Source organism: Oncorhynchus gorbuscha, linkage group LG23 (assembly GCF_021184085.1).
Source record: "Oncorhynchus gorbuscha isolate QuinsamMale2020 ecotype Even-year linkage group LG23, OgorEven_v1.0, whole genome shotgun sequence".
In the NCBI taxonomy this organism is placed as follows: domain Eukaryota; kingdom Metazoa; phylum Chordata; class Actinopteri; order Salmoniformes; family Salmonidae; genus Oncorhynchus; species Oncorhynchus gorbuscha.
Window position 1 is genome coordinate 43,316,174 of NC_060195.1, and position 17,292 is coordinate 43,333,465.

General features: G+C 43.9%; 1 protein-coding gene across 13 annotated transcripts in view; it reads left to right on the forward strand.

Moving 5' to 3' along the window:
- Positions 1-17,292, forward strand: part of LOC124011119 (glutamate receptor 2-like) — a 69,570-nt gene that overhangs the window by 44,070 nt on the left and 8,208 nt on the right. For all 13 annotated transcript variants that reach the window (XR_006834550.1, XR_006834549.1, XM_046324163.1 and 10 more), the window contains exons 4-11: positions 123-319; positions 1,150-1,203; positions 1,466-1,624; positions 1,919-2,086; positions 2,377-2,481; positions 9,182-9,289; positions 9,608-9,814; positions 9,984-10,351. Coding sequence is in view for 11 of the 13 variants with exons in the window: in XM_046324163.1 (XP_046180119.1) it covers positions 123-319; positions 1,150-1,203; positions 1,466-1,624; positions 1,919-2,086; positions 2,377-2,481; positions 9,182-9,289; positions 9,608-9,814; positions 9,984-10,351 (1,366 nt within the window). In the remaining 2 variants the exon portion in view is untranslated. The remainder of the gene's footprint in view (positions 1-122; positions 320-1,149; positions 1,204-1,465; positions 1,625-1,918; positions 2,087-2,376; positions 2,482-9,181; positions 9,290-9,607; positions 9,815-9,983; positions 10,352-17,292) is intronic.

The following is a 17,292-nucleotide window of genomic DNA, read 5'->3' on the forward strand; positions in this document are numbered from 1 at the left end:
TAGGAAAATGTTTTTGTGACAGAAAACAAAAACAATCATTTCTTATTGGAGATAAGTTCAGATTGTGTCTCCTCGTTTTGTCAGTATCGTGCCCAATGAACATGACCCTCTTGTCTGTCCAGGTCTGACCACACTGCAGGTGGTGCTGGACACGGCTGCAGAAAGGAAGTGGCAGGTGACCGCCATCAACGTGGGCAACCTGAAGGACGAGAGGAAAGACGAGGCCTACCGCTCCCTCTTCCAGGACCTGGAGAACAAGAAGGAGAGACGGGTCATCCTGGACTGTGAACAGGACAAAGTCAAAGACATTATGGAACAGGTAAACATAAAAGCTCAGTCCTCTGGTAGTTTGTGCTGGCCCTGATGTTAGAGCAGTGTTATATTGAACAGCTATTCTGCTATGACTGAGCTTATGATGACTGCAATGATGAGTGTGTGTAATGCAGCAGTTGAGATCTTGTTGGTGTGTTTTTGCCTGTGTGGGTGAGTGTCATCCTTGCCTGCAAACATTTCACACCTACCCCCCAAGTGGACTGCCTTGCAACAATCCCTTTAATTGTTCAATTAAACTGCAACAAAAGTGGAATTAAAGGCCACAGAGATTTACATAAACGGGTTATTTATAAATCATCCCTGGCCCGTGGGAGAGTACATCAATTTGTTTTTAAGGCAAGCAGATGTGTGTTTCACAAAACACTGAAATCAATGCGTATTCCCCTCGCTGCTGCATGCTAAAGGTTTTATCTGAGAGAAACATAATCAAAACAAAAAAGTTTTCTGCCTATAGGAAGTCCCGTACAATGCATTTTTATTCAAATTATTATTTAAATCTCTTTATGTAACTGGCTTTCTAAGTGGAGGTGTCACTCATGTGGTGGGATTAGCTGCAGGTGTGTCATTTGAGGTAGTTAGTGAAATGGCTTTTGAGGTAATTTCTGAAATGGGCTTCCTGTTTTGGTTCGTTACTGACAAGTGATAGCACTGGCAGGTGGCAGGTGTTCGTGACTGTAAATAAAGCCTATAAGAATAACACTCATGACTACTGTAGCATACGGAATATGATTACATGGAGACTGTCTTGTTTGATTGCCATGTCATTATGGTTTCATATATGATCTGTTCTGTTTACCTATCTGATCTTTTCTCCAGGTTATCACCATTGGCAGACATGTGAAAGGCTACCACTATATCATTGCAAATTTGGTGAGTTTTCACAACTCAGCTGTGGAATTGGAATCTCAGGGAGAACATAGTGCCTAGAATTGATTTATTAAGCTAAAAGCATAGTGATGAGACATTGAGAGGCCAGAGTGATCGTCTTCCAATTGAATCTCTTATGTATTGCCAAATAAGTTCGCTTTGGGTAATAATTCCATTCCCGTTTCTTTCTTTCAGCTGACATTTGTTTGACAGCAAACATTCCCATTTCATGTCTGTGCTTGGATTCACTTGTTTTTCATTTCAGGGTTTTGTGGATGGGGACCTCTCCAAAATTCAATATGGAGGAGCCAACGTCTCAGGTTTCCAGATTGTGGATTTCGATGACCCGTTGGTTTCCAAATTTGACCAGATTTGGGAGGCTCTGGAGGAGAAGGAGTACCCTGGTGCCGACAGTAAGATTAGGGTGAGTAGACATCCACGTGGGTGCTGAGTTGAGAGGGACTCAGCTAGCACTTCTCTATCCCCGGGAGCTGTGACGTGGCTGTGGCTTCAAAATGTTTTGCCCCTATTCTCCCTCACACATACTGTGTGTGTGTGCAGACCCAGGCACACAGCCGCTTGCACACACACACAGACAAGCACACTGACGTCCTCACAACCCCTCTCAGAAACACACAAACTCTTCCTTCCCCTCCCTTGTGTCCCCATTTCACCCCCCAACACACTTACACACCCTTCCCCTTCTGTTCTATTGCAGTACACGTCGGCGTTGACCTACGACGCGGTGCAGGTGATGACGGAGGCCTTCCGCTACCTGCACAAGCAGCGCATTGACATCGCCAGAAAGGGCAACAACGGCGACTGTCTGGCTAACCCCGCCGTGCCCTGGGCGCAGGGAGTGGAGATTGAACGAGCGCTCAAACAGGTGACAGCATGGGGTTGCCGTGGCAACGGCTGCCTGGCTCTACCACATACACGCACACACAGAGACTGAAGTATAAGGACACACAAAAACATACACACATTCTCCCCTGAGCTAGCATTGACAATAGTCTTCCCACACACTCTCAGGATTTCTACCCTGAGCATTGGCTTCAAAGCTTAGACGAGGCAATGTGAATCCAGATCTGTGTGGAAAAAGTAAATTGGTCTATGACAGAGGTATTTAATTGTGGCGTCTTGCCATTCTGCCACTGTGGTTTTGTGTCCTTCTAGGTTCGTGTGGACGGTCTCACAGGGAATATTCAGTTTGATCAACATGGCAAACGAGTAAACTACTCTGTTAATATCATGGAGCTGAAGAATAATGGTCCTGTGAAGGTATGTTAGTGTTTCTGAATATGGATATAGCTAGAACATGTCTCAATATGATAGATGCTGAGCCCACCCTCGGAAGCCCCGCCTTACTGGCTACAATATCAGCGCTGTCATCCATTTTCAAAATTCTTCTCTCTTCAGCTCGCCTGAAGGAAGAACATTTCACGCAATTTACTAACTTTTCAATCACACGAAGGCTCCAAGATTCAGATCTGACTTAGGTGTCTGTCAGTGGGTCCCCCTAGATGTTGCTTTGCTCTCTTTACGTGACACATGTATGCATTGCATGCACATGACCAATAGGGCCCGAACTATAGAGTATCATAATCACATAAGTCAATTAATTTTAACAAACTCAGAACACATCTGACAGCAAAACGTATGCAGAGTACGTGACAAATAAACTTGAGTCGGGGGAATTTTTACTGGTTGCTCAGGGGGTCAAGGAGAGGTCAAGTTGTGGAAAATACTGAGATCAAGAAAAATAAAGTAAGTAGCAAGTGCTGTGTGCATATGTTTGCCAAACTGGTGCTGTTAGATTACAATCTAATTTCTCTAACGGTTCGGAACAATGTAAACACTAAATCAATTAAGTGTACTAGAGAGTCTGTAATTATTATTTAAAACATTATGTAAAGCCTTTATTACAGCAAAGACCAAAACCAGTCGCATTCATTCGTGAATGCAATTTCCAAAATGGAGCGGTGTAACGGTTTTCTTCTGGGGAAAGAGAGGCTGACCAAAATGCAGCGTGGTTAGTTTTGTCCATCTTTAATAAAGATGAAAATACAACAATCTACAAAACAAGAAACGTGAAAAAACCAAAACAGTCCTATCTGGTGCCACAAACACAAAGACAGGAACACTCACCCACAAAACCCAACACAAAACAGGCTACCTAAATATGGTTCCCAATCAGAGACAATGACTAACACCTGCCTCTGATTGAGAACCATATCAGGCCAAACATAGAATGCCCACCCAGCTCACGTTCTGACCAACACTAAAACAAGGAAAACACACAGGAACGATGGTCAGAACGTGACAGTTCGGGCAGATCCTGGCTGACTGGCGGCTCTGGCAAATCCTGGCTGAATGGCGGGTCTGGAAGATCCTGGCTGACTGGCGGATCCTGGCAGACTGGCGGCACTGGCGCTGGGCAGACAGGAAGCTCCGGCAACGCTGGAGAGGAAGGCTACGGCAGCGCCTGACTGAGGAGCTCTGGCGCCTCTGGACTAAGGGGCTCTGGCGCCTCTGGATTAAGAGGCTCTGGCGCCTCTGGACTGAGAGGCTCTGGCGCCTCTGGACTGAGGGGCGGAAACTCTGGTAGCGCTGGACAGGCGGGAGCACCTGTGTTGATGGGACGGAGAGACTGGTGGTACCGGGCTGGGGACACGCACCTCAGGGCGAATGCCTTGCATACTACGCCAAATCAACTGCTCTCTTTCTTACACTCCCCCAATTCTATTAACACCTCCTTGAGTGTCTCCTCATCTCCCATCTATTCACTCTCCTCCATTCTGTCCAATAACTCTTCGACCCTCTCAGACTCAGCCCTCAGCTTTGCCGATAGCTCCGAAAACATCCATGGCTCCTTATGGTAAACAGGGGGAGTTGGCTCAGGTTTGGCTCCTGACTCTGCCACTCTCCCTGTGCCACCCCCCAAGACATTTTTTGGGGCTGCCTCTCGGGCTTCCAGCCGCTCTGCCGTGCTAGCTCCTCATAATGCCGCCTCTCTGCTTTCGCTGCCTCCAGCTCGGCTTTGGGGCGGCAATATTCCCCTGGCTCTGCCGAGGGTCCTTTCCCGTCAAGGATCTCCTCCCAAGTCAATTTCTCCAAATAGTGCAGCCTCTCCCACTGCTGCTGCTCCTGCTGCTGCTGCCTCTGTTGCTTCTCCTGCTGCTGATTTTGCTGCTGCTGCTGTTGCTCCTGCTGCACCTGCCGCTTCTCCTGCTGCTGCTGCCTCTGTTTACCACGCCGCTTGGTCCTTGGTTGGTGGGTGATTCTGTAACGGTTTTCTTCTGGGGAAAGAGAGGCGGACCACAGTCCTATCTGGTGCCACAAAGACAGGAACACTCACCCACAAAACCCAACACAAAACAGGCTACCTAAATATGGTTCCCAATCAAAGACAATGACTAACACCTGCCTCTGATTGAGAACCATATCAGGCCAACATAGAATGCCCACCCAGCTCACGTCCTGACCAACACTAAAACAAGGAAAACACACACGAACGATGGCCATAACGTGACAAACGGTTTATTTATCGTTTACGCTAATTATTCAAGGGTCGCCTTGTTATTTTATTTAAAAACAAATTATGCTTGATTGCATTTCAAATCAGGAATGACTCGTGTAATGACATGAATGAATGAATGAATGAATAATTGATTGATACAGTACTGTAGCTTATATATAAGTATTGGAATATAGGCCTAAGTAAGTTATGTATTAAGACTAAACAGAATGTGCTCCAAGCCTACAGAACGATGGTGGTTATAGAAGGTTGCTATACTAAGCCAACTAATAATAATGATATTACATATTGTTATAATAATGATGATCACAACAATAAAAATAATAATAAATATAAAGAGATCAAGAAAATGAGGGCTATTATTATTATAAATATATTTTTTCTCGCCATTTGGAACAGTGTAAACCACACTAAATAAATTAGAAATAATACCAGAGAGGCTGTTCTAATGCAAAAAAAAGTGTAAAGCCTTTATTACACCATAGCAAAGACTAACATTTTTTAAATGGTTTATCTGACATGTGGTTGGTGCTCACAGAGGCTTGGTGCTCACGGAATCAGTAGGCTATTAAACAAACACTCAAAGGCAACAGAAGCAGGATCTGTTTTATTTCTGTCAATGTGTATGGATGATTTATAACGCCAGGCACATTTAACAGTTAGACTATTGATTATAGGCCTAATTAAGTTGGGGATTCCGCCCTCCTCACTTTTCTTAGACAATCAATGACTGTTTTCTCATCTCCTAACTCCGCTGCTGCCTCAACACCAATATGCTGGTTAACATGGCCTTTATGCACATAGAAACATGGTCTAGGAAAAGGCGCCAATTCAACAGCGCACTGATGTGTTTCAGAACCACAGACAGCAACTGGTATCCTGTCACGTGTGCTCCCTCTCCGTCCTCTAGGTCACCAGTCTTCTTGTCGTGGCGCACACCTGTCACCAGCATAATGCCTAATTGTGCATTATGACACTCCATCGCCTCCTTGATTACCTGCCCTTTATGTCACTCCCTTTGGTTTCATTGTATCTGTTTCTGTTCCATGTCAGTGCGCTGTTTGTGTTACATGTTTGTTTAATTAATTAATTAAATGTATTCACTCCCTGAACTTGCTTCCCGACTCTCAGCGCACATCATTACAATCCAATGCGGGAGAAAGTGCATCTGTTACAGAATAATATTATTTGTATTAGTGTTGCTACCTAATATAACCACATACAATTTCAGTAGCATGTCTTCGAGTGATGGAATGTGCCATCCCCACAGCCTCCACAATGGATTAGTCCACTCAGACAGGCAACAATCATGATGTCTTGTACACCATGATTTTATGTATCTACTGTATATACACAGTACCAGTCAATAGTTTGGACACACCTACTCATTCAAGTGTTTTTCTTAATTGTTACTATTTTCAACATTGTATAATAATAGTGAAGACATCAAAACTATGAAAAAACACATATGGAATCATGTAGTAACCAAAATAGTGTTAAACAAATCAAAATATATTTTAGATTCTTCAACGTAGCCACCCTTTGCCTTAATGACAGCTTTGCACACTCTTGGTATTCTCTCAACCAGCTTCACCAGGTAGTGGTTTGCCGGCAATTGGAATGCATTTCAATTTACAGGTGTGCCTTGTTAAAAGTTACTTTGTGGAATTTCTTTCCTTCTTAATGCGTTTGAGCCAATCAGTTGTGCTGTGACTGTATAGTTGTAATCACGTTTGAGAGTAAACCCCTAGTTGTCAAATTCAACCTTTCAGGGGCCAAACCCACAGTTACATATCTGTGTCAAATTGTCCTATGCGCCTGGCACAATAGACCTCGACGACGGCTGGGACTATGTGGTGGTCCTCATGAGAGCCAGTTTCATCATAGTGCTTGATGGTCTATTTGGTAACAGAAGGACTATTTGGTAAAAGACCAAGTCCATATTATGGCAAGATCAGCTCAAATAAGCGAAGAAAAATGACAGTCCATCATTACTTTAGGACATGAAAGTCAGTCAATGTGGAAAATTTCAAGAACTACGTTTTTTCAAGTGCAGTCGCAAAAAGCATCAAGCGCTATGATGAAACTGGCTCTCAAGAGGACCGCCACAAGAAGGAAAGACCTAGAGTTACCTCTGCTGCAGAGTATAAGTTAATTAGAGGTCCCTGCATCAGAAGTACAGAGCAGTTGGTACAGCCGGTACTTCTTAGTTCCCAAGAGCGATGGAACTTTGTGTCCAATCCAGGATTTCAAGGTTTGTAAATTCAACATGCTCACACTTTGCCGTCTATTGCAGTGGATGCAACCCAGCAATATGTTTATGTCCATAGATCTGACGGATGCATATTGTCATGTGAATAGATGAGGTAGTTGAGTTGAGGGAACAGGTGTAGCTCCAGCTCCATGTTGGTTTCCCATATTCAGTCTCTGGGGTGCACTGTGAATCACAAGATTTTGCCTCCGGTTCAGCGCATTCAGTTTTCTGGGTCTTGTTCTGATTCGGTTCTGAATCTTAAGTTTTTGTCCCAATAAGAGTAGGGTCGCATTCCGGCTCTGTTTGGCATGGTTTCAACTGGGACACTCAGTGTCTTTTCACTTATGCCTGTGGTTGTTGGGTCTGATGGCATCTATGATAGCTGTGGTGCCTCTGGGACTTCTGTTGATGTGTCTGTTTCAGAGCTAGATGATTGCTACGTGTCTGGACACATCTTGCCACTGCCGTCGTTTGCTCAGGGTTTCCCGACGTTGCTAGCGCTGAGGCTTTCCGTCCAATGTTGGAGGGCAAGCATGAGTTGGTAAGGTCTCTCTTAAACCTGGCCTGTTATCTGCTTGCAAAAAGCAGCGAGAATTTGTCGCTCCGGGGGAAGTATCTTCCCAGATCTCTCAACGTGGTTGCAGACCTACATTCCAGTGGAGGCTTATCTCTACGGAATGGAGACTGCACCCCTCTGTGGTGGCCCAGATATAGGACCTGTTCGGCAGGGCCGACGTAGATCTTATGCATCGCAAGAAAACGGACGTCTGCTCTTCTCAGTGAGGGATCTGGGTGCTCTGTTGGGAAGGGATGCTTTGGTCTATCATTGGCCTTGGACCCTGCTCTATGTGTTCCTCTGGTATACTGGATTCAGGCCACCGTGGAGAGGGTCCATCAGGAGGGTCTGGTGGCTCCCCGTTGGACCAGACAACCCTGGTTCCCGGGGAGATCATCTGCCTGTTGGGGGACCCCTATAGGGTTCTGTGTCGTCGGGGTCTATTGTCCCAGGCACATAGGACAATTTGACACATAGATATGAAACTGTGGGTTTGGCCCCTGAAAGGTTGAATTTGAGGACTAGGGGTTTACTCTCAAACGTGATTAGAACCATACAGTCAGCGAAATGGAACCTGAGTTTACAAATAATGAAATCAATAAAATAAGAATATATATGTTTGGTTAACAGTTATGCAACACCAAATTCCTGATTTTCTTATGGCTGCGTCTGGGAGCAGGTGTTAGGCAGTGCACATGTTACGCATTTATCCGCATCACCACAGTTTCCCTGCGGGTTTGAGCCTTGGACTGCCATGGTTCATATATAGGGAATGCGCATTATCAAGACACAACAGATGTCCTGTTGTTTTGGACTTGCGGTTCCTTGTGTGAGTTCTGGCATTCCAGACACGTTGGGTCTCTGTGTGAGACTTTTTGGAACTGGTATGGACTGGGGTCGATGTTAGGCAGTTTCCTATGGCTTTGAGCCTTGGACTGCCGTGGCAGTGCGCCAGTACAGTTTCCAGGTTACTGCAGGTTTTCTATGGGTTTGAGCTTCAGGCTGCTGTGGTTCATTTACTCTGGTCAATCCTATGCTGTGCGTATCTGCGCTTTACCAAGTCATGACAGGGGTTCTGTTACTTTGGACTTGCGGTTCTTTGTACTAGTATGGACATTTCAGGCTCGCAAGGTAAGCATTGTTCTTGAGATGGTGAAAGCTGTGTGTGCTTTGGCTGCCGTGGACCTAGTTTGGTACCCTCTGAGCCGGCTTGGGCCGTGATTGTATGTGCCCGTAGAATGTTATACAGAGTGACCGACTGAAAGGGAAGGTACAGTTAGAAATATACTGTTTCCTGAAGGAGGGAACGAGGTACAACATATTTTGGCCCCACACTGTCAGGGGGTTCGAGCTCGCTGAAGAGCAGTACGGAATTGAGGAAATGTATGCGAGCCACAATTTTATAGCCAGGAAAGCTTCCAAGGGTGGCCTCGGCCTCCATTGACCTGTTGGGCGGGATTTCAGATTGGCTTGATTTAAGACTCCCCATAGTATGTTATACCTCGTTCGCTCCTTCAGGGAACAATAGTTATATTCATAACTGTATGTTTACACTCATCTGAAACAACAACGCTGTCTACCGTCTCATGACGTTATGGAATTGCTCATTCACTATGCATTATTTTCTCCACAGATTGGATATTGGAACGAAGTTGACAAAATGGCTGTCACAAAATCAGACGTGTTTCCGAATGACACAACAGGAATGGAAAACAAAACGGTCATTGTGACCACAATCTTGGTAATGACTTATCATTGACTCTATTCATACCATCTGACTCTTTAATTCACAACAATTGAATTGAAAATCAAAACTTAGCAATTGTTAGTCCATAGAATCATGTTTTTATAGTATTACTGTGTCCATATTGATGCGGTTCTAATATGGACACTGTACATACACAAACAAACCCATAGTAGTCTACGTCTTTTTATGAGCTGTTCATTCATTCAGTGAAAAGTCTCTACATGTATACAGCTAGCATGAACTATATACCATGACGTAAAGGCTAAAGGCACTCCTGCTGGACTGAACAGTGTTTTTGGATTTCCCCCTCAGGAAGCCCCATATGTAATGCTCAAGAAGAATGCTGACCTTTTTTTAGACAATGAAAGATACGAGGGCTATTGTGTAGATCTGGCTGCTGAGATAGCCAAGCACTGCGGCTTCAAATACCAGCTGAAAATTGTGGGGGATGGAAAATATGGAGCCCGAGACGCTGAGACCAAGATCTGGAACGGAATGGTGGGAGAGCTTGTCTATGGGGTAAGAAAAGAGATGCATGGGCCTTATAATATTGATCAAATCCAATAACTTGCTGTATATGAACATCCCCAGTAGTTCCCTTTAAACACTACTAATGCCCACAATTTCCCTAGAACAACAACATCAGCTCTTTATAACATCAAGCTCTTTCTCTCTCTCTCCTCCCCAGAAAGCTGATATAGCTGTGGCACCGCTGACCATCACCCTCGTCCGAGAAGAAGTAATAGACTTCTCCAAGCCCTTTATGTCACTGGGTATTTCCATTATGATCAAGAAGCCCCAAAAGTCAAAACCTGGGGTCTTCTCCTTCCTGGACCCTCTGGCCTACGAAATCTGGATGTGCATCGTGTTTGCCTACATCGGTGTGAGCGTGGTGCTCTTCCTGGTCAGTCGATTCAGCCCATATGAGTGGCACACAGAGGAGTACGAGGACGGCCAGATCCAGACTAATGAGTCTACCAACGAGTTTGGGATATTCAACAGTCTCTGGTTCTCCCTCGGCGCCTTCATGAGACAGGGCTGTGACATCTCGCCTAGGTGGGTTTCAAACTGCCTCCTGATTGTATGTTGTTAGGCTGGCTCAGTGTGACTTACTAGTATTCATACACTGATATTCTTGGTGAATTGTGCAACCTTGCAACTCATGCTACAATGAGGATCGAATCATCCCCAGCTTCCATTTGACCCCCCTCCTCTCCCCTGTAACTATTCTCCAAGTGGTTTTAAATGGCATTGTATTCTCAGGAATCTTACAGTGATCGGAAAGTATACAGACACCTCTACTTTTTCCACATTTTGTTACATTACAGCCTTATTCTAAAATTGATTAAATAACCTTTCCCCTCATCAATCTACGCACAATACCCCATAACGACAAAGAAAATACAGGTTTTTAGACATTTTTGTTAATTTATTAAAATGAATTTAAATCATAGTTACATCTCACAGACCCTTTACTCAGTACTTTGTTGAAGCACCTTTGGCAGCGATTACAGCCTTGAGTCTTCTTGGGTATTATGTTACAAGCTTGGCACAGCTGTATTTGGGGAGTTTCTCCCATCCTTCTCTGCATATCCTCTCAAGCTCTGTCAGGTTGGGTGGGGAGCGTCGCTGCACAGCTATTTTTAGCTCTCTCCAGAAATGTTAGATCGGGTTCTATTCCGGGTTTTGGCTGGGCCACTCAAGAACACTCAGAGACTTTTCCCAAAGCCACTCCTCAAATCAAATCAAATCAAATTTATTTATATAGCCCTTCGTACATCAGCTGATATTTCAAAGTGCTGTACAGAAACCCAGCCTAAAATCCCAAACAGCAAGCAATGCAGGTGTAGAAGCACGGTGGCTAGGAAAAACTCCCAAGAATGGCCAAAACCTAGGAAGAAACCTAGAGAGGAACCAGGCTATGTGGGGTGGCCAGTCCTCTTATGGCTGTGCCGGGTGAAGATTATAACAGAACATGGCCAAGATGTTCAAATGTTCATAAATGACCAGCATGGTCCAATGATATTAAGGCAGAACAGTTGAAACTGGAGCAGCAGCATGGACAGGTGGACTGGGGACAGCAAGGAGTCATTATGTCAGGTAGTCCTGAAGCATGGTCCTAGGGCTCAGGTCCTCCGAGAGAGAGAAAGAAAGAGAGAAAGAGAGAATTAGAGAGAGCACACTTAAATTCACACAGGACACCGAATAGGACAGGAGAAGTACTCCAGATATAACAAACTGACCCTAGCCCCCCGATACATAAACTACTGCAGCATAAATACTGGAGGCTGAGACAGGAGGGGTCAGGAGACACTGTGGCCCCATCCGAGGACACCCCCAGACAGGGCCAAACAGGAAGGATATAACCCCACCCACTTTGCCAAAGCACAGCCCCCATACCACTAGAGGGATATCTTCAACCACCAACTTACCATCCTGAGACAAGGCTGAGTATAGCCCACAAAGATCTCCGCCACGGCACAACCCAAGGGGGGGGGGGGGTGCCAACCCAGACAGGATGATCACATCAGTGACTCAACCCACTCAGGTGACACCCCCCTCCAAGGGACGGTATGAGAGAGCCCCAGTAAGCCAGTGTCTCAGCCCCTGTAATAGGGTTAGAGGCAGAGAATCCCAGTGGAAAGAGGGGAACAGGCCAGGCAGAGACAGCAAGGGCGGTTCGTTGCTCCAGAGCCTTTCCGTTCACTTTCCGTGTCTTGATATGTCCGTGTCTTGATATGTTCTTCAAACGAGAGATCAGGGTCCAGAGTAACGCCGAGGTACTTCACAGTTTTATTTGAGACGACTGTACAACCATTAAGATTAATTGTTAGATTCAACAGAAGATCTCTTTGTTTCTTGGGACCTAAAACAAGCATCTCTGTTTTGTCAGAGTTTAAAAGTAGAAAGTTTGCAGAAACACATGCTGAAACACATGCTTCTAGCGAGGGCAATTTTGGGGTTTCACCATGTTTCATTGAAATGTACAGCTGTGTGTCATCCGCATAGCAGTGAAAGTTAACATTATTTTTTCGAATGACATCCCCAAGAGGTAAAATATATAGCGAAAACAATAGTGGTCCTAAAACGGAACCCTGAGGAACACCGAAATTTACAGTTGATTTGTCAGAGGACAAACCATTCACAGAGACAAACTCATATCTTTCCGACAGATAAGATCTAAACCAGGCCAGAACTTGTCCGTGTAGACCAATTTGGGTTTCCAATCTCTCCAAAAGAATGTGGTGATCGATGGTATCAAAAGCAGCACTAAGGTCTAGGAGCACGAGGACAGATGCAGAGCCTCGGTCTGATGCCATTAAAAGGTAATTTACCACCTTCACAAGTGCAGTCTCAGTGCTATGATGGGGTCTAAAATCAGACTGAAGCATTTCGTATACATTGTTTGTCTTCAGGAAGGCAGTGAGTTGCTGCGCAACAGCCTTTTCTACAATTTTTGAGAGGAATGGATGATTCAATATAGGCCGATAGTTTTTTATATTTTCTGGGTCAAGGTTTGGCTTTTTCAAGAGAGGCTTTATTATTGCCACATTTAGTGAGTTTGGAACACATCCGGTGGATAGAGAGCCGTTTATTCTGTTCAACATAGGAGGGCCAAGCACAGGAAGCAGGTCTTTCAGTAGTTTAGTTGGAATAGGGTCCAGTATGCAGCTTGAAGGTTTAGAGGCCATATAGAACTAAAACACTTGAGCGTCTCTCTTGAGCCTAGGTTCTGGCAGAGTTGTGCAGACTCAGGACAACTGAGCTTTGTAGGAATACGCAGATTTAAAGAGGAGTCCGTAATTTGCTTTCTAATAATCATGATCTTTTCCTCAAAGAAGTTAATGAATTTATCACTGCTAAAGTGAAGGCCATCCTCTCTTGGGGAATGGTGCTTTTTAGTTAGCTTTGCGATAGTATCAAAAAGGAATTTCGGATTGTTCTTATTTTCCTCAATTAAGTTAGGAAAATAGGATGATCGAGCAGCAGTAAGGGCTCTTCGGTACTGCACGGTACTGTCTTTCCAAGCTAGTCGGAATACTTCCATTTTGGTGTGGCGCCATTTCCGTTCCAATTTTCTGGAAGCTTGCTTCAGAGCTCGGGTATTTTCTGTGTGCCAGGGAGCTAGTTTCTTATGAGAAATGTTTTTAGTTTTTAGGGGTGCAACTGCATCTAGGGTATTGTGCAAGGTTCAATTGAGTTCCTCAGTTAGGTGGTTTACTGATTTTTGTTCCCTGGCGTCCTTGGGTAGACAGAGGAAATCTGGAAGGACATCAAGGAATCTTTGTGTTGTCTGTGCATTTATAGCATGACTTTTGATGTTCCTTGGTTGGGGTCTGAGCAGATTATTTGTTGCAATTGCAAACGTAATAAAATGGTGGTCCGATAGTCCAGGATTATGAGGAAAAACATTAAGATCCACAACATTTATTCCATGGGACAAAACTAGGTCCAGAGTATGACTGTGACAGTGTGTGGGTCCAGAGACATGTTGGACAAAACCCACTGAGTCGATGATGGCTCCGAAAGCCTTTTGGAGTTGGTCTGTGGACTTTTCCATGTGAATATTAATGTCACCAAAGATTAGAAAATTATCTGCTATGACTACAAGGTCCGATAGGAATTCAGGGAACTCAATGAGGAACACTGTATATGGCCCAGGAGGCCTGTAAACAGTAGCTATCAAAAGTGATTGAGTAGGCTGCATAGATTTCATGACTAGAAGCTCAAAAGACGAAAACGTCAATTTTCTTTTGTAAATTGAAATTTGCTATCGTAAATGTTAGCAACACCTCCGCATTTGCGGGATGCACGGGGGATATGGTAACTAGTGTAGCCAGGAGGTGAGGCCTCATTTAACACATTAAATTCATCAAGCTTAAGCCATGTTTCAGTCAGGCCAATCACATCAAGATTATGATCAGTGATTAGTTCATTGACTATAATTGCCTTTGAAGTAAGGGATCTAACAATAAGTAGCCCTATTTGACTCCTGCGTTGTCTTGGCTGTGTGCTTATGGTCATTGACCTGGAAGATGAGCCTTCAACCCAGTCTGAGGTCCTGAGCATTCTGGAGCAGGTTTTCATCAAGGATCTCTCTGTACTTTACTCCATTCATCTTTCCCTCGATCTTGACTAGTCTCCCAGTCCCTGCCGCTGAAAAACATACCCACAGCATGATGCTGCCACCACCATGCTTCACCATATGGAGGTGCCAGGTTTCCTCCAGATGTGACCCTTGGCATTTAGGCTAAAATAGTTACATTTTGATTTCATCAGACCAGAGAATCTTATTTCTCATGATCGAAGAGTCCTTTAGGTGCCTTTTGGCAAACTCCAAGCGGTCTGTCATGTGCCTTTTACTGAGGAGTGGTTCCATCTGGCCAATCTACCATAAAGGCCTGATTGGTGGAGTGCTGGAGAGATGGTTGTTCTTTTGGAAGTTTCTCCCATCTCCACAGAGGAGACCATCGGAGGAGGAGACCCATCTCTGTCAGAGTGACCATCGGGTTCTTGGTCACCTCCCTGACTAAGGCCCTTCTCCCTTGATTGCTCAATTTGGCCAGGCGACCTGGCCACATTCCGTTTAAGAATGATGAAGACCACTTTTCTCTTCGGGACCTTCAATGCTGCAGACATTTTTGGTACCCTTCACCAGATCTGTGGCTCAAGAGAATCCTTTCTCAGAGCTCTACGTACAATTCCTTCAACCTCATGGCTTGTTTTTTTCTCTGACATCCACTGTCAACTGTGGGACCTTGTATCGGCAGGTGTGTGGCTTTCCATATCATGTCCAATCAGATAAATTTACCACAGGTGGACCCCAATCAAGTTGTAGAAACCTCTCAAGGATGATCAATGGAAACATGATGCACCTGCGCTCTATTTTGACTTTCATAGCAAAGGGTCTGAATACTTATGTAAATAAGGTATTTCTGTTTTTTATTTTTAATAGTTTAGCAAAAATTTCTAAACCTGTTTTCGCTTTGTCATTATGGGATATTGTGTGTAGATTTAATCCATTTTAGAGTAGGGCTGTAACGTAACAAAATGTGGAAAACGTAAAAGTGTTTGAATACTTTCCGAATGCACTGTATACTTAACCAAAATATAAACACAACAGTTTCAAAGATTTTACTGCGTTACAGTTCATATAACGAAATAAGTCAATTGAAATAAATTAGGCCCAGATCTATAGATTTCACATGACAGTGAAGCCAGTTGGACGTACTGCCAAGTACTGCCGTACTCTAAAATGACATTGGAGGCGGCTTATGGTAGAGAAATTAACAGTAAATTATCTGGCAACAGCTCTGGTGGACATTCCTGCAGTCAGCATGCCAATTGCACACTCCCTCAAAACTTGAGACATGTATGGAATTGTGTTGTTTGACAAAACTGAACATTTTACAGTGGCCTTTTATTGTCCCCAGCACAAGGTGCACCTGTGTAATGATGTTTCATGCTGTTTCATCAGCTTCTTGATATACCACACCTGTCAGGTGGATGGATTATCTTGGCAAATGAGAAATGCTCACTAACAGGGATGTAAATAAATTTGTGCTAAACATTTGAGAGAAATAAGCTTTTGCGCATATGGAACATTGAAAGGATATTATTTTACTGCTCATGAAACATGGGACCAACACTTCACATGTTGCGTTCATATTTTTATTCAGTGTACATTAACGATACCTTTTCAAACTTTATTTCAGGACATGACAACTGGATTATTTCAATTCTCTGTTGCGCGATATAAAAAAGCTAGTATTTTATACATCTTGGTATGATCACTTCCATTTAATACACATCCTGTACACTCCTGGCAGTCCTTGTACCCCTTGACGTGCATTTTATTATGTAAGCAGACGTGTCATGTCTTGAAATATCATAGTCCCAGCTGTAATTAATTCAGTGTCATATTAGTGCTGGGCGTATAGTGATTTAATGAAGTGCGAATGCAGCCGATTATGTTAAGCAGGCTCCCACTTTACACCAGAGAGGGGACCGTCAGTCACATGAATTCCTGGGAGATTTGTCATCAAGACATCAGCTATTACCCACCGCGTCCCTTTACACATGACTGGGCCTTGATGTTGTTTAAAGGAAGAGCTAACTGTATATTTGCTCCAGGGTGCTCAGTTTTCCTTGCTATGTCATTACCGGAGATGTCAATGGTCATACAATTTCTTTATGCGCACTCAATCAGCTATGAGTTTAATGTTTAATGTACAGTTGAAGTTGGAAGTTTACATACAAAGGTTGGAGTCATTAAACTTGCTTATCAACCACTCCACAAAATTATTGTTAACAAACTATAGTTTTGCCTAGTCGGTTAGGACATCTACTTGGTGCATGACACAAGTAATTGTTTCAACAATTGTTTACAGACAGAATATCCCACTTATCATCCACTGTATCACAATTCTAGTGGCTCAGAAGTTTACATACACTAAGTTGACTGTGCCTTTAAACAGCTTGGAAAATTCCAGAAAATGATGTAATGGCTTTAGAAGCTTCTGATAGGCTTATTGACAACATTTGAGTCAATTGGAGGTGTACCTGTGGATGTGTTTCAAGGCCTACCTTCAAACTCAGTGACTATTTTCTTGATATCATTGGAAAAATCAAAAGAAATCTGCCAAGAGCTCAGAGAAAAAAAAGTGTAGACCTCCACAAGTCTGGTTCATCCTTGGGAGCAATTTCCAAATGCATGAAGGTACCACGTTCATCTGTACAAACAATAGTACGCAAGAGACACGTTCTGTCTCCTAGTAATGAACTTACTTTACTTTTCTGCGAAAAGTGCAAATCAATCCCAGAACAACAGCAAAGGACCTTGTGAAGATGCTGGAGGAAACAGGTACAAAAGTATCTATATCCACAGTAAAACGATTCCTGTATCGACATAACCTGAAAGGCCACTCAGCAAGGAAGAAGCCTCTACTCCAAAACCAGAATAAAAAAGTTGGACTACAAAAATCTTACTTTTTGGA